At 37.2% G+C, this 17,470-nt stretch overlaps 1 protein-coding gene across 1 annotated transcript; it reads right to left on the minus strand.

Moving 5' to 3' along the window:
• Window positions 1–706: 706 nt before the first annotated feature.
• On the minus strand, window positions 707–14,148 carry LOC149785173 (uncharacterized). Its single transcript, XM_089978967.1, has 3 exons — window positions 13,943–14,148; window positions 12,620–12,692; window positions 707–3,111 (listed from the first exon to the last, which is right to left on the minus strand). The coding sequence occupies exons 1-3, from the start codon at window positions 14,051–14,053 to the stop codon at window positions 2,798–2,800; spliced, it is 498 nt and encodes a 165-aa protein (XP_089835093.1). The 5' UTR covers window positions 14,054–14,148; the 3' UTR covers window positions 707–2,797.
• Window positions 14,149–17,470: the final 3,322 nt, after the last annotated feature.

Here is a 17,470-nt window from a genome sequence, read left to right on the forward strand (position 1 = left end):
CACCTTCAATATAATATTCTGGGAGTTTTCTTAGTCTCGGATGAATTCCGTTTCAGTGAAGATTTTAATAGCAACTTGTATCCCAATCATTTTAATAACATATTCAGATGTTTTCTTTTCCTTCAGCTTTCGATTTATTCTGCCTCACTTTCTGAAATTTAGTGATAATTTTAGTCTCAGTTATTTCAATAAAATATATCCGGAGCTTTCTTTTATCTCCGCTAGTCATCGATTTCGGAATTTTTCGAACGACCTTTAGCTTCGATCTAATGGCAGCTATGCTGAACAGAGGAGACCCTATATATTAAAACCACTCTTCTTTCACCAATAGAACACCATTACAGCCACCATTTTAATCTCAATTCATCTATTCACGCGAATGTTCATTAAGTCTTTAGGTGCTTATGTTGCTTTATGTCGACTGGTTGGTATGAATGTGTGTTGGATTCAGTATTAAATTCCTACAGAATCACATACCGACTACAATATAAAACCAGCATAAGCTTTTAATATTTCCATTTAGAATCTCATACTGGCCCACAATTTTAAATCTAAGGACGTTTTTAACATTAACTGCTCTTTGTAACTAGAGTGTCGCATTTTCAAAATGTTGGAGTTACTCTCAGAAGGTCACTTCTCCAGACTGTCCCCTTATACTACTGATAGTGTATACAATTGCCCCTTAAAATTATAAAAATGGGGTAAATTTTCGAGACCATGAAAGAACATTTTATTCCAGTACAAATATGTTTGCATTTGGAAATAAAAACAAGAACAAGAAATGCTACTATTATGAACACATAGAGAAAAAATGTGGATTCTTAAATTAAACTAAAACGATTTTGTATTGGCTTAAGTATTTGTTAACATAATTTATACATTTTGCTTTGGACAAATATTAAAGTGTATTTGATCATTTATTATCTTAACAATGTTTGGAATACTTTGAGATCTAGCAACTATAACAAGATAGTACCCTCTTTCTTTAGGCTTGAACACGATATTATCCACATTCTTTAGATTGCGTGTTCTGTCTAGAGATCAAAGATCAAGCCGAAATCATATGATAAGGTTCAGTAAATCTTTGTTTCCTCAACTTTCTATATATTGAAAACGAGGCATGCCTCAAAGTGTAATACATTCTCACTTTGCAATGACTTAAAACTCGATATTCATACAATTTAAACAAAATCGTCTGGGCCTCTAGAGCTATAAGACTAATAAAAAATAGTCGAAAAAGGCGAATCATATTCAGGATCTAGTTACGAATAATATTATCTCCGATTCCAGGAGGTCAATAACAGCCTTACCTTCGGGTACTCCGAAAGTGTGTGTGTGTCTGTGTGTGTGTGTGTGTGTGTGTGTGTGTGTGTGTGTGTGTGTGTGTGATTTGGATTTTTAACGTAGCTTTGACAATGTTTCAGTCATATCGCTACGATGCCTGTAGTGTGGCGGTTTATAGTGATGTCTAGCACTGGGGCATCATACCGCAGATATGTAGCATGATGTCCCACCCAGTCACATTATCCTGACACCAGGCCGACCAGTCCTGAAATTAACCTCTTAATACTGAGCGGTAAGAGAGGCAGCTGATATTACCATTTATTAGAGGTCTTTCGTACGACACGGTCGTGATTCGAACCCGCCACCTCCCGCATCCGATGCGGACGCTCTAACCACTATGCCATCGGAGCAGTCAGGTCCTCTGAAAGACATTTATATAAGTCGAAGTGATGAGGAATCACATGACCATTCTCCTCAAGATTTTCGGGAATAATTTATCACTGTTTTCAAGGGTGCAATACAATTAGTCAGCAAGTTCAATCAAAATCTGGTAAGAAATATCGCTGCAAGAGTGTTGATAAATTCAGCCAATCAAATGAAAGATCACATCCTTAATGTGAGTATTGGCAAACTCAGCCAATCAAATGAAAGATCACGTACTCAGTGCGAGTGGATCACGTTGGCAATCATAATCAACATATATCTTGAATATATATATATATATATATATATATATATATATATATATATATATATATATATATATATATATATATATATATCTTGACTATATAAGCTTTTATTTAACAACTTCATCAAAGTCATCTAAAATAGTGTGATAAACAAAAAATTTAGTGAATGATATTCAAGATGAACTAAAAATGTGTATCAGTCTGCTCATCATCATAATAAATCTTTTCAAATTCTGAAACATTAGAAAGAGTTTTGGATATAAAATTTACCTTTTTACACAGAATGAAGAAAAGGTGTCCCTGTTTGATTGCTAGATTATGTCTACTTAAACTGAACTCAAACGCATCGGACTAAACGACATCGTAAATACCCGCTTAAATAAGACTTGGACGTTGCAGGAATCTACGCTGAAACGGCACAAATAAACCTTTTCTAATATTGATAGCCAGACCTGTTTGAGTTTTAACCATGTTTTTAGATTCATATACGATCACGAGACACTGCCATGACTCATATCATTCTGTAGCAAAAACATCATTCCAAATTCAAACAGTCGCCGTATTTTCTTCCAAACTATATAAAATATTTTTTCTTCTAAAGCGCGCTGAATTAGCAATACGTTTATTAAATTATGTAAGTTTCGCCAAATATGATCTCTATATAAATATTATCTTACCCGACAAAGGAGGAAATAAGTTTCTACCAGCTTAATGCGCTTCGCAGACATAATAATGAACTCTTGTAGGAAAAATGCCTATTTTTGACCTCCAAACGTCTGGTCATTTTCCGCTTGATCCGTGTCGCTGGTGAGCTTGCATTTCTAGACATCCTCCTTTTTCTTATGAAAAACTGCTATTCCATGATCATCATTATACCTTTGAAAATAGCTGTCGTATCCTAAGCGACTCATCCGATTTTTTAGACCACTTATGTACATGCACTCGACTATGTGACTGAATTTTACGGTGGCAGGTAGCGATGGTTCCACCAGCTTTGTAATGGCCTCATGAAGCTGTTGGGTATCATGCGGAATATCTCCAAACTTTACGTCCTCAAAATCTAAACTTAAGGAATCCTTGTAATGAGTGATCCTAACGACCTCTTCTGGTGACAACGACTTACCCGATGCTTTTTCTGTGGAAAAGAAAACAAACTACGCTTAATATATCATGATTTAGCATTTATACTTGTGGTTGTGACGTAGCTTTAATTAATTCTGGCTAATGTTTTATTGAGAAGCAATCGTTATATTATGGGGGAGAGGGTTAAGTGGGGTGTACTTGTAAAGTTAATATGGAATTTTACCCTTTTAACTTTAACACTTTTCCGCAGAATATTACACCCTGTCATGAATTAAAGCAGGTTCGCAAGTTCAATACCCGCCTAAGCCAGGCCGGGTAGGCTGGCTCTGTCCTTGTGAAGGACACTTAACTCAAATTTCATCAACACGATCTCCCTCTCTCTCTCTCTCTCTCTCTCTCTACATATATATATAGTATGTACGCTGTATCAATGTTATACCTCGAGATGTATAAATGTTTCATTAAAAGGAACCGAGGCTTACCGAGTTTCCATTTAATGCAACATTTATACAATGAATGGTATATCATTGATATAGCGTACATACTATACATATAATTTATTTATATCACATACAAATACACATATTTGCACTTTGAACGGAGTTACGATATGGTCTGGGTAACTGTGTATTGACCGAGTGAATGAACTACTCCCTGCGAGTGTGTCCGCTACAAAATGTAGTTCACACATGCAAATTGATAAATTGATTGTTTTCTTTTTGATTTTCTATTTTTATTCAGATTTATTAAATCAGTATAAGACATACTCATGATTTAAACATGAAATATGGGTTTTATGAAGAAAGTAGTGCACTACAAAGCCTCTTGTACACTGAACCTGAACTGTCAGGCATTTACGTACAGGCGTATGGAAGTTAGCGTGGAATAGAAACTAAGCGAAATGACGAACCAGCAAGAGGTAATTAAAATATTTTAATATATTGACAGTTCATCTAAGTTATTATTCTGCTTTAATTGTCATTTCTATAGATTATAAAATTCTCTCTCTCATACACACACACATTCGTACACACATGCACGCGCACAACCCACTCCCCCCCCCCCTCGCTCGTGTTGTTTAACTGCTTTGTTAAGCACTATGTCCAAAATATTGCTGTCAACTTCAACTCTAATTTCTCGGAGGTAGATTACGTGAAATACTCGTCGCTACTTACGGTACACTCCCATTATTCCCAGCGTGAATTTCCCATTTTCATCCGATATGATTGTCTTTCTTAAAAGTGGACATTTTTGAATAATTTAAAATGTATTGCAATAACTCATTCCCGAACTTATATAAGTGGACTGTTTTAATGAATACTTCGATTTGTAAAATTAGCTCCAGGCTGGGCGTTTAATACGGAAATTTTAAGTGTGGGCTACAGAATCACAGATTAAACATCCGCATCGAACGCCAGATCAGCCATGTCAGATTAAATTGGTATGTAATAGATCTTTTTCTTTGCCTGACGTAGGAAAATCAAGATGTATAAAAATTGGAAAATGCTTTATATCACGACTGACATTCACCACATAACATCAACGAGAGTGTAACTTCCATGTCAAATTCGTCGAATATTTCATTCTTCTAACCAGAACTTGCTGAGTTGATTTTTCCCGTCATTTATGGTGTACCATGACTTTCAATTTATTATGTGCCGTTATTTGGAAGTACCACAATGTTATCACATATCTATTTCATTTGACTCGGTGGTAAGAGTTCAATAGTATAGTGTGCCAGCTACACGGTGTGTGTGTGCGCGCGCGTGCGTGCGTGCGTGCGTGTGTGTGTGTGTGTGTGTGTGTGTGTGATATTGTTGTTCTATGCTGTAGTAAGGACATTTTGTCAGTTTGTAATTCTGCTGAAGTAACGAACATGTGCCAGCTATAAGTATGTTCTTGATCGAATTGTTTATATTTTTGCGGTAGTACTAGGGCTATAATATCACGACGGTGGATGCTCTAGAAAAGGGGCTAATTGGGTGTTATTACAAGTCATGTAACTAGGCCACCATATTATTTTTTCTGTTGTGAATATGCACAACCCACGCCAAAAAATCTTGACTATTTTTGACACAACTACTCCTCCACGGCTCTCACTAGCCTGCTACTGACGAGTCTTTATTCACAAAGGGGATCACTGATTCTAAGAATAGTGTGCGCAAAATGACTGATCAATATGCATATCTTTTTGACGATGAACAAAATCTGTACTAAGTTGTAAAGCTACCTACTAGAACGTGCTGGAGTAATTGCATTCGCAGATTTCTAAAACATTACAGGCGACTGTATGTCAGCGAATGGGCACTGACTTTAACACACACATCATAACATCGTTAGATGATGATCGTTATATGCATCAAAGTTCACAGCGATCCATAAATAAAAGACTCTCGAAAGAACCTACGTTGTATTCGGCTAAAAGAATTTAAATGAATTCATAACAAGATCATTTATTCCTCGTAACTGTCGAGTATGGAAACCATCTCTCATATTCATCTGCGATAATACTATTTTATTTTAGATGATGTGGTACATATATTGGATATCAGCTTGAGACAATTTTCAAGCAATCTGTTTAAAATCAGATATTCACTATCCTAGGTGAAGATCTGTCAGCGACCGCTTAGGGATCATGTTCTGGTCACCTTTGAATTAGCTAATGAAAATGCACCTTTCAGAAATCTGAAAGTGAATCAAATCGTTCGGCATAGGACGCGCTCACTAGTTATGTACTTTTGAGAGAGCGACATATGTAAGGTGAAGTTGTTTGCATTTAAAACATGCACAATGGAGAGAATGTTGGCATACCTCTATGCTGCATTCATGTAATGTGGATGATATTTCTTTTGATATTGTACTTTGGGAAATTATACATGATCTAAGCACACTGCTAACTAAAATGACTGCTCCATTGTGCTAAAAAATCAGCCTGAATTAGTCGAAAGTACACTATGCATAGCAGTTATTAAAATAGGGGAAATGAGTTTTGCCAGACCAGACAATACCAGCTTCTGAAAGTGCAATGAATGAATTACCAAATATATAAAATGTAAAAATGTTATCGGCTCTTTTTTTTTATACAATTTACCTCTGAAGTTCAGGAAGTGAAAATGACCAAGTGGAGCTATGACGTTTTTGAAAGGTGCACATCTGGAGTAAAGCCAAGCTGTATACTCTATAATCCATATTACACCCATCAATCATATACCAAAATAAAGGGAATTAACGGTTCTTTGAATTACACATAAGATATTTGAATCCAACTGATTTTCAAGGAGACACCATTAGAAGTCTTTTGGTGAAAATCCCAAGTCATAATACAGTCAGGTGGATTAGTGAGAACATTATTTTAAAGCAATATTGGATGTTCGACTAGCACCGTTTTAATGTAGTACCAACTAGGTATCATAACATAAAACCCCATGTTTTTATCGCCATCAATCTGGAGAAGAGAAGAGATAACAATATCTTATAAATACGATTCAGGAGGAGTATCACAAACAAGATGTATAATATGTTAGTCGTGGCAGCCATGTTGAACGTCAGACCAACACCATTTTCGTTTAAGGCAAACCACATATCATTATAAATTTTCTGGTGAAATCCCAATGTGTGTGTGTGTGTGTGTGTGTGAGAGAGAGAGAGAGAGAGAGAGATTTGGATTTTTAACATAGCTTTAACAATTTTTCAGTCATTTCAATACGATGTCTGCAGTGTGACAGTGTATAGTGATGTCTAGCACTGGGGCATCATGCCGCAGGCATATAGCATGATGTCCCACCCAGTCATGTTATCCTGACGCCAGGCTCACCAGTCCTAACACTAAGCTCTTAATGCTGAGGGCCAAGCGAGGCGGCTGTTAGTACCATTTTTGTGAGTCTTTGGTATGACTCGGCCGGGGATCGAACCCACGACCTGCCACATCCGAGGCGGACGCTCTAACCACTAGGCCACCGGAGCAGTCTTGAAATCCCAATGTCAATATGAACTTAGAATTTGTGGCCATATTGTACGTCAGATGGGCACAATTTTTTAGCTAGGACTAGACATAATAAGAAGTCTTTTAGTGAAAACCACATAACCATCCATTCATCAGTAGTAATGATGGCAAGAGATCCAAAACAGCCGTTTTGGCGGCCATATCATACTACAACCATATCATTTATCACCAACACGACATCATAAGCAATCTTTTAGTGAAAACCCCATGTTGATATGACCATCCATTCAGGAAGAGCAGTGATAACAAGATTTTCAAGACAGCTGCCGTGGCAGTCATATTAAATGACATATCAGCACTATTTTCATTTAGGATCTTCTAGACTCTTTTTGTTGTTGTTGTTGAGTTTAATTATAGTGGCGTGCGCACAATTGTGCATGTGCCACTTTTTTCTGACTGCACCGCAGTCTGCTAGTTGTTACTGGGGAAGGGGATGGTGCCACCTCCCCAGGCTTTTATGGATTCAAGGAACCCTGATAGTTTGACCTCAATCTCGATTAATCGACGATATCACCACAGCACATCAATTAGTCGAGCTCATGTGGATACCGTCGCACATTGGAATCTCTGGCAACGAAACAGCAGACATAGTTGCAAAAACCAAACAAGGAGATCAAAATTCTATCAAGCTTAACTATAGCTCTACAGAAGCAATAAGCTTCGCACAAACATATATAGACCAAACATGGCAAGATTTTTGGAACTCCTCCACAAAAGGTAAAAAGCACCATGAAACCAAAAAAAACGTAGATAGGAACATACAGCTACCTAAGGGTACCTATTTAGAACAGAAAACCATAAACAGGATAATAACTGGAAAAACTAAACAAGCAAGCAGTTTTGGAAGGTTTATAGGACCCAAACCAGCAACCATTAACTGCTTTAGCTGCCACACCACCGAAGATCTACACCACGTATTCAATATATGCAAAAAATATCAACCCGCTCGGAAAATATTTATCAAAAACCAAAAAGAGATTGGATCACCTAACACATACCCAGAGTTGCTTATGGACTTTAATAAAAAATAAACAATCAGCATATAAAAATATAAATCAATTCATAGACTCAGCAGGACTTAGGAACATAATATAATTACTATCCCCACAAAACCAAAAGACCCAGTAACTAGCTAAATAAATTTAGAAGCCACCACATAAAAACCCATAACATATCATTCAGTTTTATAAAAGTATTAATAAATAATTCACTTACGAAGCACCTATAAAAAACTAAGGAAACCGCAAAATCGGATGTCCTAGATGTCCTTAACGAACCGAGTAATCAGCTACGATTCCGGTCCTAGATGTCCTTAACGAACCGTGTAATCGGCTAGGACTCCGGTCTCTTGCTAAATAAAGTATAAATAACATTCAATCTCTAAAAACATTAATTAATATATAACTGAAAGAGGTAATATCTAAAAACTTATAAAAAACATAACGTAGGAAACACACTCTAAACACCTCGACTAGTAATACCATAATAACCTTGAAAATCTCTCTTCATACATGATTTCTACTAAGAACCTCTATAAACAGCATAGAACATCCCCCTCCTTTTAGAACATTTTGAAGAAGAAAAAAAAAATCGAAAAAACAAAAGAAAGGACAAAAAAATCGCAAGAAACACCAGGCAAATGCAACAAGAAACCAGCGATGTAAAGCAAGCAAGACCGTTCCCGAGCTCTCCTTCCCACTAATGACAGCCAACCATTCAACTGTAGGGACCTTTATGGACCCACAGATTGAGGTCAAACAAACTTCTAGACTTCATAAGAAGTATTTCAGTGAAACTCCCGTGTTGATAACGGAAACCATTCAGGTGGAGTAGCCATAAAACTATTTGCAAGACTGGCCATTGTGGATGCCATATTGGAGGTCCGGGCAGCAGCATTTTCACTTAGAACCAACTCGACACTAGTATAATTGCTGTGTAAAGTTTCAAGGCAATCCTTCACAGAAAACAGAACATCCCATAAGCTCTTCTGGTCTATGGCCAATAGAGCTAAAATTACACAACATGTTACATACGAAAGATTTTACCTTACAACGCAGTCAGTTGCAAGGGCAATAAATCTGAAAGCAAGATTTTTGCGAAGAGATTGGTGTTCTACCGAAACGGGTTTCCAGGAATCGAAGATAAGATCATTTCTTCTTCCAACTACTGAGTGTTAAAATCAGTTTTCAACGATAATTTTTTTTTCTTCAAATCATCTGCTTTGGTGAACATCTTGGATGTGAGCTTGGCGCCATTTTCATTTATGACAAAGTAGACACCAGGAAATCTTTAGTGAAAACCCTATGTCATAATGAGCATCCATTTTCATGGGGAGTAGTGACAAAACCCCATGTCATAATGAGCATCCATTCATGGGGAGTAGTGACAAAACCCCATGTGATAATGAGCATCCATTCATGGGGAGTAGTGACAAAACCCTATGTGATAATGAGCATCCATTCATGGGGAGTAGTGACAAAACCGAATGTCATAATGAGCATCCATTCATGGGGAGTAGTGACAAAACCCCATGTCATAATGAGCATCCATTCATGGGGAGTAGTGACAAAACCCCATGTGATAATGAGCATCCATTCATGGGGAGTAGTGACAAAACCCCATGTCATAATGAGCATCCATTCATGGGGAGTAGTGACAAAACCCCATGTCATAATGAGCATCCATTCATGGGGAGTAGTGACAAAACCCTGTCATATTGAACATCCATTCATGGAGAGTAGTGACATTTAAATTTTAAGACAGTTGTCGTGGCAGCCTTGTCGGAGGAACGATGGACATCATTTTTATTTAGGACTAACTAGCTATCATAAGAAGTCTGTTGTTCAAAACCAAATGTTGATCAAGCTAACCATTAGGGAGAAGCAGAGATAACAATATTTTCAACAAGTCTACCAATGTGGCCACATTGAGGCATAGTCATTTTATTTAAGGACCACCTCGACACAATACGAACTCCTCTGATGAAAAGCCTTTGTCAAAGAATTATCCATTTAAGATGAGTAGCGAAAACAAGATGACCAGATACTGGACGTGAGATCAGCACAATTTTAATTAATAATCAACAAAACATTATAAGAAGTCTTTTTTAAAAAAATCTATGTTGATACGAGCAGGAGAAGTAGTGATAACAATATTTTCAATCTGACCACTGTGGAAGCCATATTGGATATCATAACGGCGCCATTTTAATTTAGGAGTGACTAGGCATCATAAGAAGTCTTCTGGTGAGTACATCATGTCAATATGATTTTAAATCCAGGACTAGCAGTGATAGCAAGATTTGTAAACTGCCACTTGAAAGGTCATACTACATATCAGATCGGCACTTGGGAGGTCATACTACATCTCAGATCAGCACTTGGGAGGCCATACTACATCTCAGATCAGCACTTGGGAGGACATACTACATCTCAGATCGGCACTTGGGAGGTCATACTACATCTCAGATCGGCACTTGGGAGGTCATATTACATCTCAGATCAGCACTTGGGAGATCATACTACATCTCAGATCAGCATTTGGGAGGTCATGCTACATCTCAGATCGGCACTTGGGAGGTCATACTACATCTCAGATAGGCACTTGGGAAGTCATACTATATCTCAGATCGGCGCTTGGGAGGTCATACTATATCTCAGATCGGCGCTTGGGAGGTCATACTATATCTCAGATCGGCGCTTGGGAGGTCATACTATATCTCAGATCAGCACTTGGGAGATCATACTACATCTCACTTGGGAGGTCATACAACATCTCAGATCAGCACTTCTGAGGTCATACTACATCTCATATCGGCTCCTGGAAGGTCATACTACATCTCAGATAGGCACTTGGGAGGTCATACTACATCTCAGATCGGCGCTTGGGAGTCATACTACATGTCAGATCGGCACTTGGTAGATTATACTAAATCTCAGATCGGCACTTGGGAGGTCATAACACATCTGAGATCGGCGCTTCTGAAGTAATACTATATCTCAGATCGGCGCTTGGGAGGTCATTCTACATCTCAGATCCGCACTTGGGGGATCATACTACATCTCACTTGACAGGTCATATTACATCTCAGATCGGCGCTTAGGAGGTCATACTACATCTCAGATCAGCACTTGGTAGGTCATACTACATCTCAGATCGGCTCTGGGAGGTCATACTATATCTCATATCGGCACTTGGGAGGTCATACTATATCTCAGATCGGCACTTGGGATGTCATACTAGATCTCAGATCGGCACTTGGGAGGTCATACTATATCTCAGATCGGCACTTGGGATGTCATACTACATCTCAGATCGGCTCTGGGAGGTCAAACTACATCTCATTGTCTCCATTTAGGACCAACTTAACATTATAAGCAGACTTTTGATGGAAACCCCCATGTCAATATGACTATCCGTTCAGACGCAGTAGTAATAATACTATTTTCGAAATGGACGTTAGTTCGGCACCATTTTCATTTAGTACCAACTAGAATATGTCTTTTGGTGAAACCCTACAGATATGATGTACTTCTGATAAACTAACAAGTGTAAGGTGAATCTTTTTGCATTTGCCTTTAACGTGTACTGTGGTTGAAATTTCGTTAAATATAGTACTCTTGTAAATTATATAAGATTTATTACACAAATTACCCAAATGACTCCTACATTGTTCTCGGAAGATCCGCGTGAACAATTCCTAATGTACACTAACGTTAGGAGTTATTGAAATCGGAAAAAAAACGAGTTTTGCGTTACCAGCGTATGAAAGTGCAGTGAATGAATTAGAAATATATAAAAGTAAAAAAGAAAACGAGTTATCGGCTCGGTTTTCTAAATAATTTACCTGTAATTTTCAGGAAGTGAAAATGACCAAGCAGAGAGAGCAACGATTTTTTAGGTGCACATCTGAAGTAAGGCCATGCTATACTCTATAACCCATATTCCACCCACCAATCATACACCAAAAAAGAAAAAAGAGAATTATAAGTTCTTTTAACAAGATCTAAGACATTCAATGTTATTTTGTAAATAGCTTGAATAACAAGAAAAGAAAGTGAGGAAATTTACTTTTCTGTCAGAACTAAACTGTATGCAGAGTGGTCACTGCAGAGCGCCATCTTTAGTGAAAACCTCGAATTGATAGGGCCATCCATTAGAAAAAGAAGTAGCGATAACATAATTTTGAAGATGATCAGTGTGTGGCAACCATATTTATACCAGATCGGCATTTTCATTCAAAACACCAAAAAGGGTAAAACGTCTAAAAGTAAGTCTGAGGGATCAAAACAAAGTTTTATGTCAACCTTTTTTTTTTTTTTTTTTTTTTTTTTTTGGTACGGTGATGAAATTATTATTACTTAGTTTCACGACAATCCATCAAAGACTACGATGATACCTACGCTAATAACATTGTGTGCCGCTTGAAAGACAAGAGTAAAATGGTAGACTTTTAATGTCTTTAACTCCCAACCACAAATCTTTCATTTCCGTTGTCTCATTTCATTAAGGTAACGAGTATCTACAGGAAAGAAATTCCTAATAACAGGACGTTCACCTTTTACCGTGGAGTCTTGGTCTCTCTTTTTCCATAGAAAAGCATTCTGCGTACTAGTATTTAATCCTTTGACCTAAAATAAAGAAACAATGTGTTATTTCACTTTTCCACGCACTGCAATCTTATACTAAGTATCTATATTTCTAATTTCCTAAGTGTCCCTAAACGTACAGGTTGCACCACATACGACTAGGGACATCTTTCAAAAATATCACGAGCAAGCAATTTCATATTGAAATAACTAGGGCCATCTTTCTATTCCAGACTATAACGAGCAAGCAATGTTATAGTGAAACAAATTGTTCGATATCTTCAACACAATAAGAGCGAAACAACTATACAAATTCCTCGTTATTTTCAAAACGATAATAGCGATACAACGATACGTTTGCAGGAGGATTCGAGGTGAAATGCTTTTGACTAGGAATAATTACGAAAGAAAAGAAAAAACCTGTACCAACTGGCGTAATGATTTATGATGTGGGCGAATACAGTACGTTACATAACTTCAGGTTTGTCGGCTGATGCGCATGCACGAAGGTGGCTAAAAATAAAACATACATACGTATTAATGTAAAAGATATTTAATTTAATTTAGACTCCATGGCGCATGTATACAATGACACACATATTAATTTAACATACAAAATTTATTGTAAACTTTTTAAAAAAAAGGCGATTTGTGTAATAATGCTGAGACAAATATACAACTACTATATGTATGTCAGTCAGGATGGATGTAAATACGTATAATCCATTATGGAAGGATGCAAATATGTATGTACAATCTACTGCCGGCTAGAGGATATAAAAAATACGATCTCCAGCACAGGCGATTGATTGAGGTAGAAGAGAATTGATAGAAGCTTCGCGATTAAAGATTCAAGATTCCATATTTTAGTAATTTAGGCTACCAGACAATACTGCAATCTGCTGGCTACCCAATAATATTTGACTGGAACAAAAAATAAATAAATAATAGAACAATATATAAATAAACAGATGTATGTATCCAAAAACATTATTCTTTGTTTCACATAATTTTCAAACACTTGCGAAATCTGTACATCTACATGTATTGGAGTGTCGGCTTTATTATCCCACAAGTCCAAATAAGTTATACAAAAGTAGGGAATTGGCGTGGGGAATCAGAAATAAGCAACGTTTTCCTACATTCCGATCTAAAACAAGTTCGTCAGGGGACTAGAAAGAAACACACTCGGACACAACGCACACAATTAACCAAGCGCACAAACTGAGCGAAGGTAAAGCAATCGATCAGCAAAGTCTCCATCCAATAATAATAATAATAATAATACTCACAGTGTTGTGTCCTGGGAGAAAATATCTTCGATAAGGAATGCTTTGCTCATCGAATCTCTGAACAGCAGCTCGGAAAACGTTTCTCAGAATTTCCATCGCTTTTGATGTCATGCAGACTGATTACAACACTCTGCTCACTCTGCTCTGTTGGCCAGTGACCCTATAAGCTTTTCTTAAATCTCGGTCATCCTGTGCGCATGTCCAAAATAGATTTTTCTGTGCACTAGCTGTTCCGTACAAGGTTGGTGTGACCTTGTTCTTACAGGACTCACGGTACTAATTATTTAACGGAATAGGAACCAGTCTAGTCATGGGAATGATCAATATAAAAGAGAGTATATACGTGTCTGGCTAGCCCGGATTGGTTTGATAGTGAAATTAATATTGTAGCAGAAAGAATCTTTTGCGAATTTATCCTAGTTGTAACTGAAAATAACGTAGACATTGATGGAATTTCAGTCCTTGTACAGACTTGAGTTTGGAAAACTCATTACCGAAATTAACCCTTGACTAAACACGTATAGATCCAGAAAATGTCACGACTCATATGGTTTTCTCCACACTGAAGCTGTCGTCAAGGATGAGTCTATACTGATAAATATAGGTTAGATCATGAGCATTCAATTATTTAAAGTTATTGATCTTTTTTATGTCAAGATGTTTGCACTATGGGGACCGAAGTATAGCCGCGAGTCCTACAGTTCTGCACCAAGCTTAATGTTGGAATAGCCTAGTGTCGAATAAAGAAAAGAAATATAATCATTTAAAAAATGTCCTCAGATACGCCTATGATCCGTCCTTAATCATTTCTACCTTTTCACACCGTTCTCAAATTGATGAAGGAATGTGTCTCATAGTCGCATATCTCTGTAAGTATCAGGAGTAGATCAACGTAATTTTTTGGGGGTAAGCAAAATGTGTGCGCTTCTTACAGTACGGGATCTCGTAACATCAATTTGGGCAACGCAGCAAAGTAAAAGATGACTTGATGAATAGAAAAATATACAATTAGTCACAGATTATGGCTGCTGAGTGTATTCATGGAAAGGAATAGCAACCTTTGATCAAGGGTCAGGTGTGGAAGTGAGTATTCCGAAGTTACATTTTAGACAGGGTCCGGTGTAAGTACGGGTCATGGGAGTAATCTGAGGAATTTTTTCAAACCGTATGATTTTTGTTTTCCAATAGGCTATTATTTTTATTCAATATTTAGCCTGCACCATGGTTTCCGGCCATGTGGATTTGTTTAAATGTCAGGTTATGAAGGTATCACGGTACCAATTGTTTTTCCATATACCTCAATGCTACTGTTTTGTGAAATAAATATATTTTCTATCCTATCTCAGAATGCATGTCACACACTGTCATAGAGAACAATGCTAGATTGTCAATTTGACAAAGACAAAACCAGGTACTCCATTGAATTTAAGAGAGATAACTCTGCTGGATCTAGACAGGGGTAAGAGTTATCTAGTCACAACAGATAAAGCTTCAGTCATGTGTACCTCATTCAGAAAAAAAAAAAAAAAAAAAAAAAATACAAAATATGATCTAGACATGAATTAACATAATCTCACATGTTGCCAAGAGGCACAACTTTTTTTAAGCCTAACAGAAAGTACAACTCTTGCATAATGCACCAATCACAGCTAGTGTTGTTTTGTATTTCTGAATGCAACACCTTAAGCTTCACCCACCTGGACTTGCGCAATTGGTACCGTTATACCTGAAAGGTACAATCGAGTACTATGCTTACATTAAGTTGTGGTGTTAGTTCATTTCTTTAGGCCTTAATCGGTTTAAAGTACATACCAAGAATATAATTAAAGAGAAAGCTAGTGAACTGTTGTATGAAACATACATTCAACCGAAATGAAACAGTTTTCTCACAGATACAAACTTTGTATCGTATGTGCTAAGAATGAACCAACAGGAAATGATATTTTGCCTGCTTCGCTTTCTGTGTATGAATAGTGGGGAAGGATGGTCAGCAGTAACAGAAACGTATAAAGCTGTAGTTTGAAAGCTAAGAACATGCTCTGAAACGAAACAATGACAATTCCCTTCAAGCTTATTCATCATATTTTCGTCATGGACATAATTTATGTTTAAGTGTCTGCGCAAATACATCGAACACTTTAAAGGGTCGGTTCGGAAAAGATTTACGCAATTTTGCATTAAAATTAGCAGCTAAATGGGGAGGGGGCACTTGCAGAAACAGTTTTATAAATGTCTCTAGCTTTTACTTTATATTCAATTTGCTTTTTTCTGTCTGATTCAATTTGTTGAAAAATTTTGAAATTAGGATTGTGTTCAACGAAACAAGCGAAACAGTGCATGTATAGAAGGTAATGTTTGATGAACGTATTTCCCATAAACGTAGAGCATGACTAGAGTAATAGGGTCGTATGACCCCTCAACGTTTAGCCTGAGATATCAATAGCAAGAATACTATGAGATCCTTTCACGTTATTTTTGTGGGAATACAGGACTAACTACTGCTGTATGAAATCGTTGTATGTACTGTAAAGTTTTCTTCAAGGAGTCAATCAGTTTTGAATCGCTTTTTTTTAGACCAATAGGTAAACAAGTCATTTGTTGTATGATGGCATCGTGGGAGTCATTTAATGTGTTAGCAAATAAAATTTTACGATAATATTACCGCCACCCCCCACCCCCACCCCCATTTAAGTTAGATATGTACAGAGATCAGGAGTGTCAATGGAAGCTGAACAGGCTATGTCAAGATTTTGGATTATGTACGGTTGAGACATAAATCAATATGATCTCCAGTAGGTCAATTCTCAGAACATTTGTATCCAAGTATAAGCTTGAAAGAAGAGAGAATTATTGCATTTCGATTGATTTCATGTTTTCACCTGGACTGATTTCATGTTTTTATTTGGACTTGTTTCAAGTTTCGTGCAATTTTTCACAAGCCTCTTCTTTGTAATTACCAGTTTTATTCTTGATTTTTTGGTCTTGTTAAACAAATTGTACAATAGTTTCTTTATTTTTACTTTTTATTTTTTTTAATGCTAACAGTTTTTTATATGGTAACTTTATAGTGGCTTTAGGCTGCGTGATGGAGAAAGATATGCACTGTGGATCAGAGCTTTTTTAATTACGGTGAATTGTGGCAGGTACAGTGTACACCACGTGCTCATTCTTTGAAGTTATTATAAGGTCTGTACTATGTAAGTAGAACATGATGCAATAGTGGTGAATAGGGACACCCTAGCGACAATGGGACTTAGCATTAAAAACACCCCTGGGACTGTCTAGCGACAATGGAAAATTAACATTAACCACCCTGGGACTGTCTAGCGACTATGTAAATTTAACATGGACGAAAAATCGTGGGACTGTCTAGCGACAAGGGAAATTAACATGGGAAATAGAGTTTGGGACTGTTGAGCGACAAGGGGAAATTAACATGGGAAATAGATTTTGGGACTGTTGAGAGACAAGGGGAAATTAACATGGGAAATAAATCGTGGGACTGTTGAGCGACAAGGGGAAATGGAA

Source organism: Sinohyriopsis cumingii, chromosome 13 (assembly GCF_028554795.1).
Source record: "Sinohyriopsis cumingii isolate HCF-2022 chromosome 13, ASM2855479v2, whole genome shotgun sequence".
NCBI classification, from domain to species: Eukaryota; Metazoa; Mollusca; class Bivalvia; order Unionida; family Unionidae; genus Sinohyriopsis; species Sinohyriopsis cumingii.

What these genes read in the sequence shown, in the direction of transcription:
- LOC149785173 (XM_089978967.1), bottom strand. Translation starts at nt 14,053, where the DNA reads ATGACATCAAAAGCGATGGAAATTCTGAGAAACGTTTTCCGAGCTGCT. An exon ending in TTCTCCCAGGACACAACACT is followed by an intron (nt 12,693 to 13,942) that starts GTGAGTATTATT and finishes TCTTTATTTTAG; the next exon opens with GTCAAAGGATTAAATACTAG. An exon ending in CCAAGACTCCACGGTAAAAG is followed by an intron (nt 3,112 to 12,619) that starts GTGAACGTCCTG and finishes TCTTTTCCACAG; the next exon opens with AAAAAGCATCGGGTAAGTCG.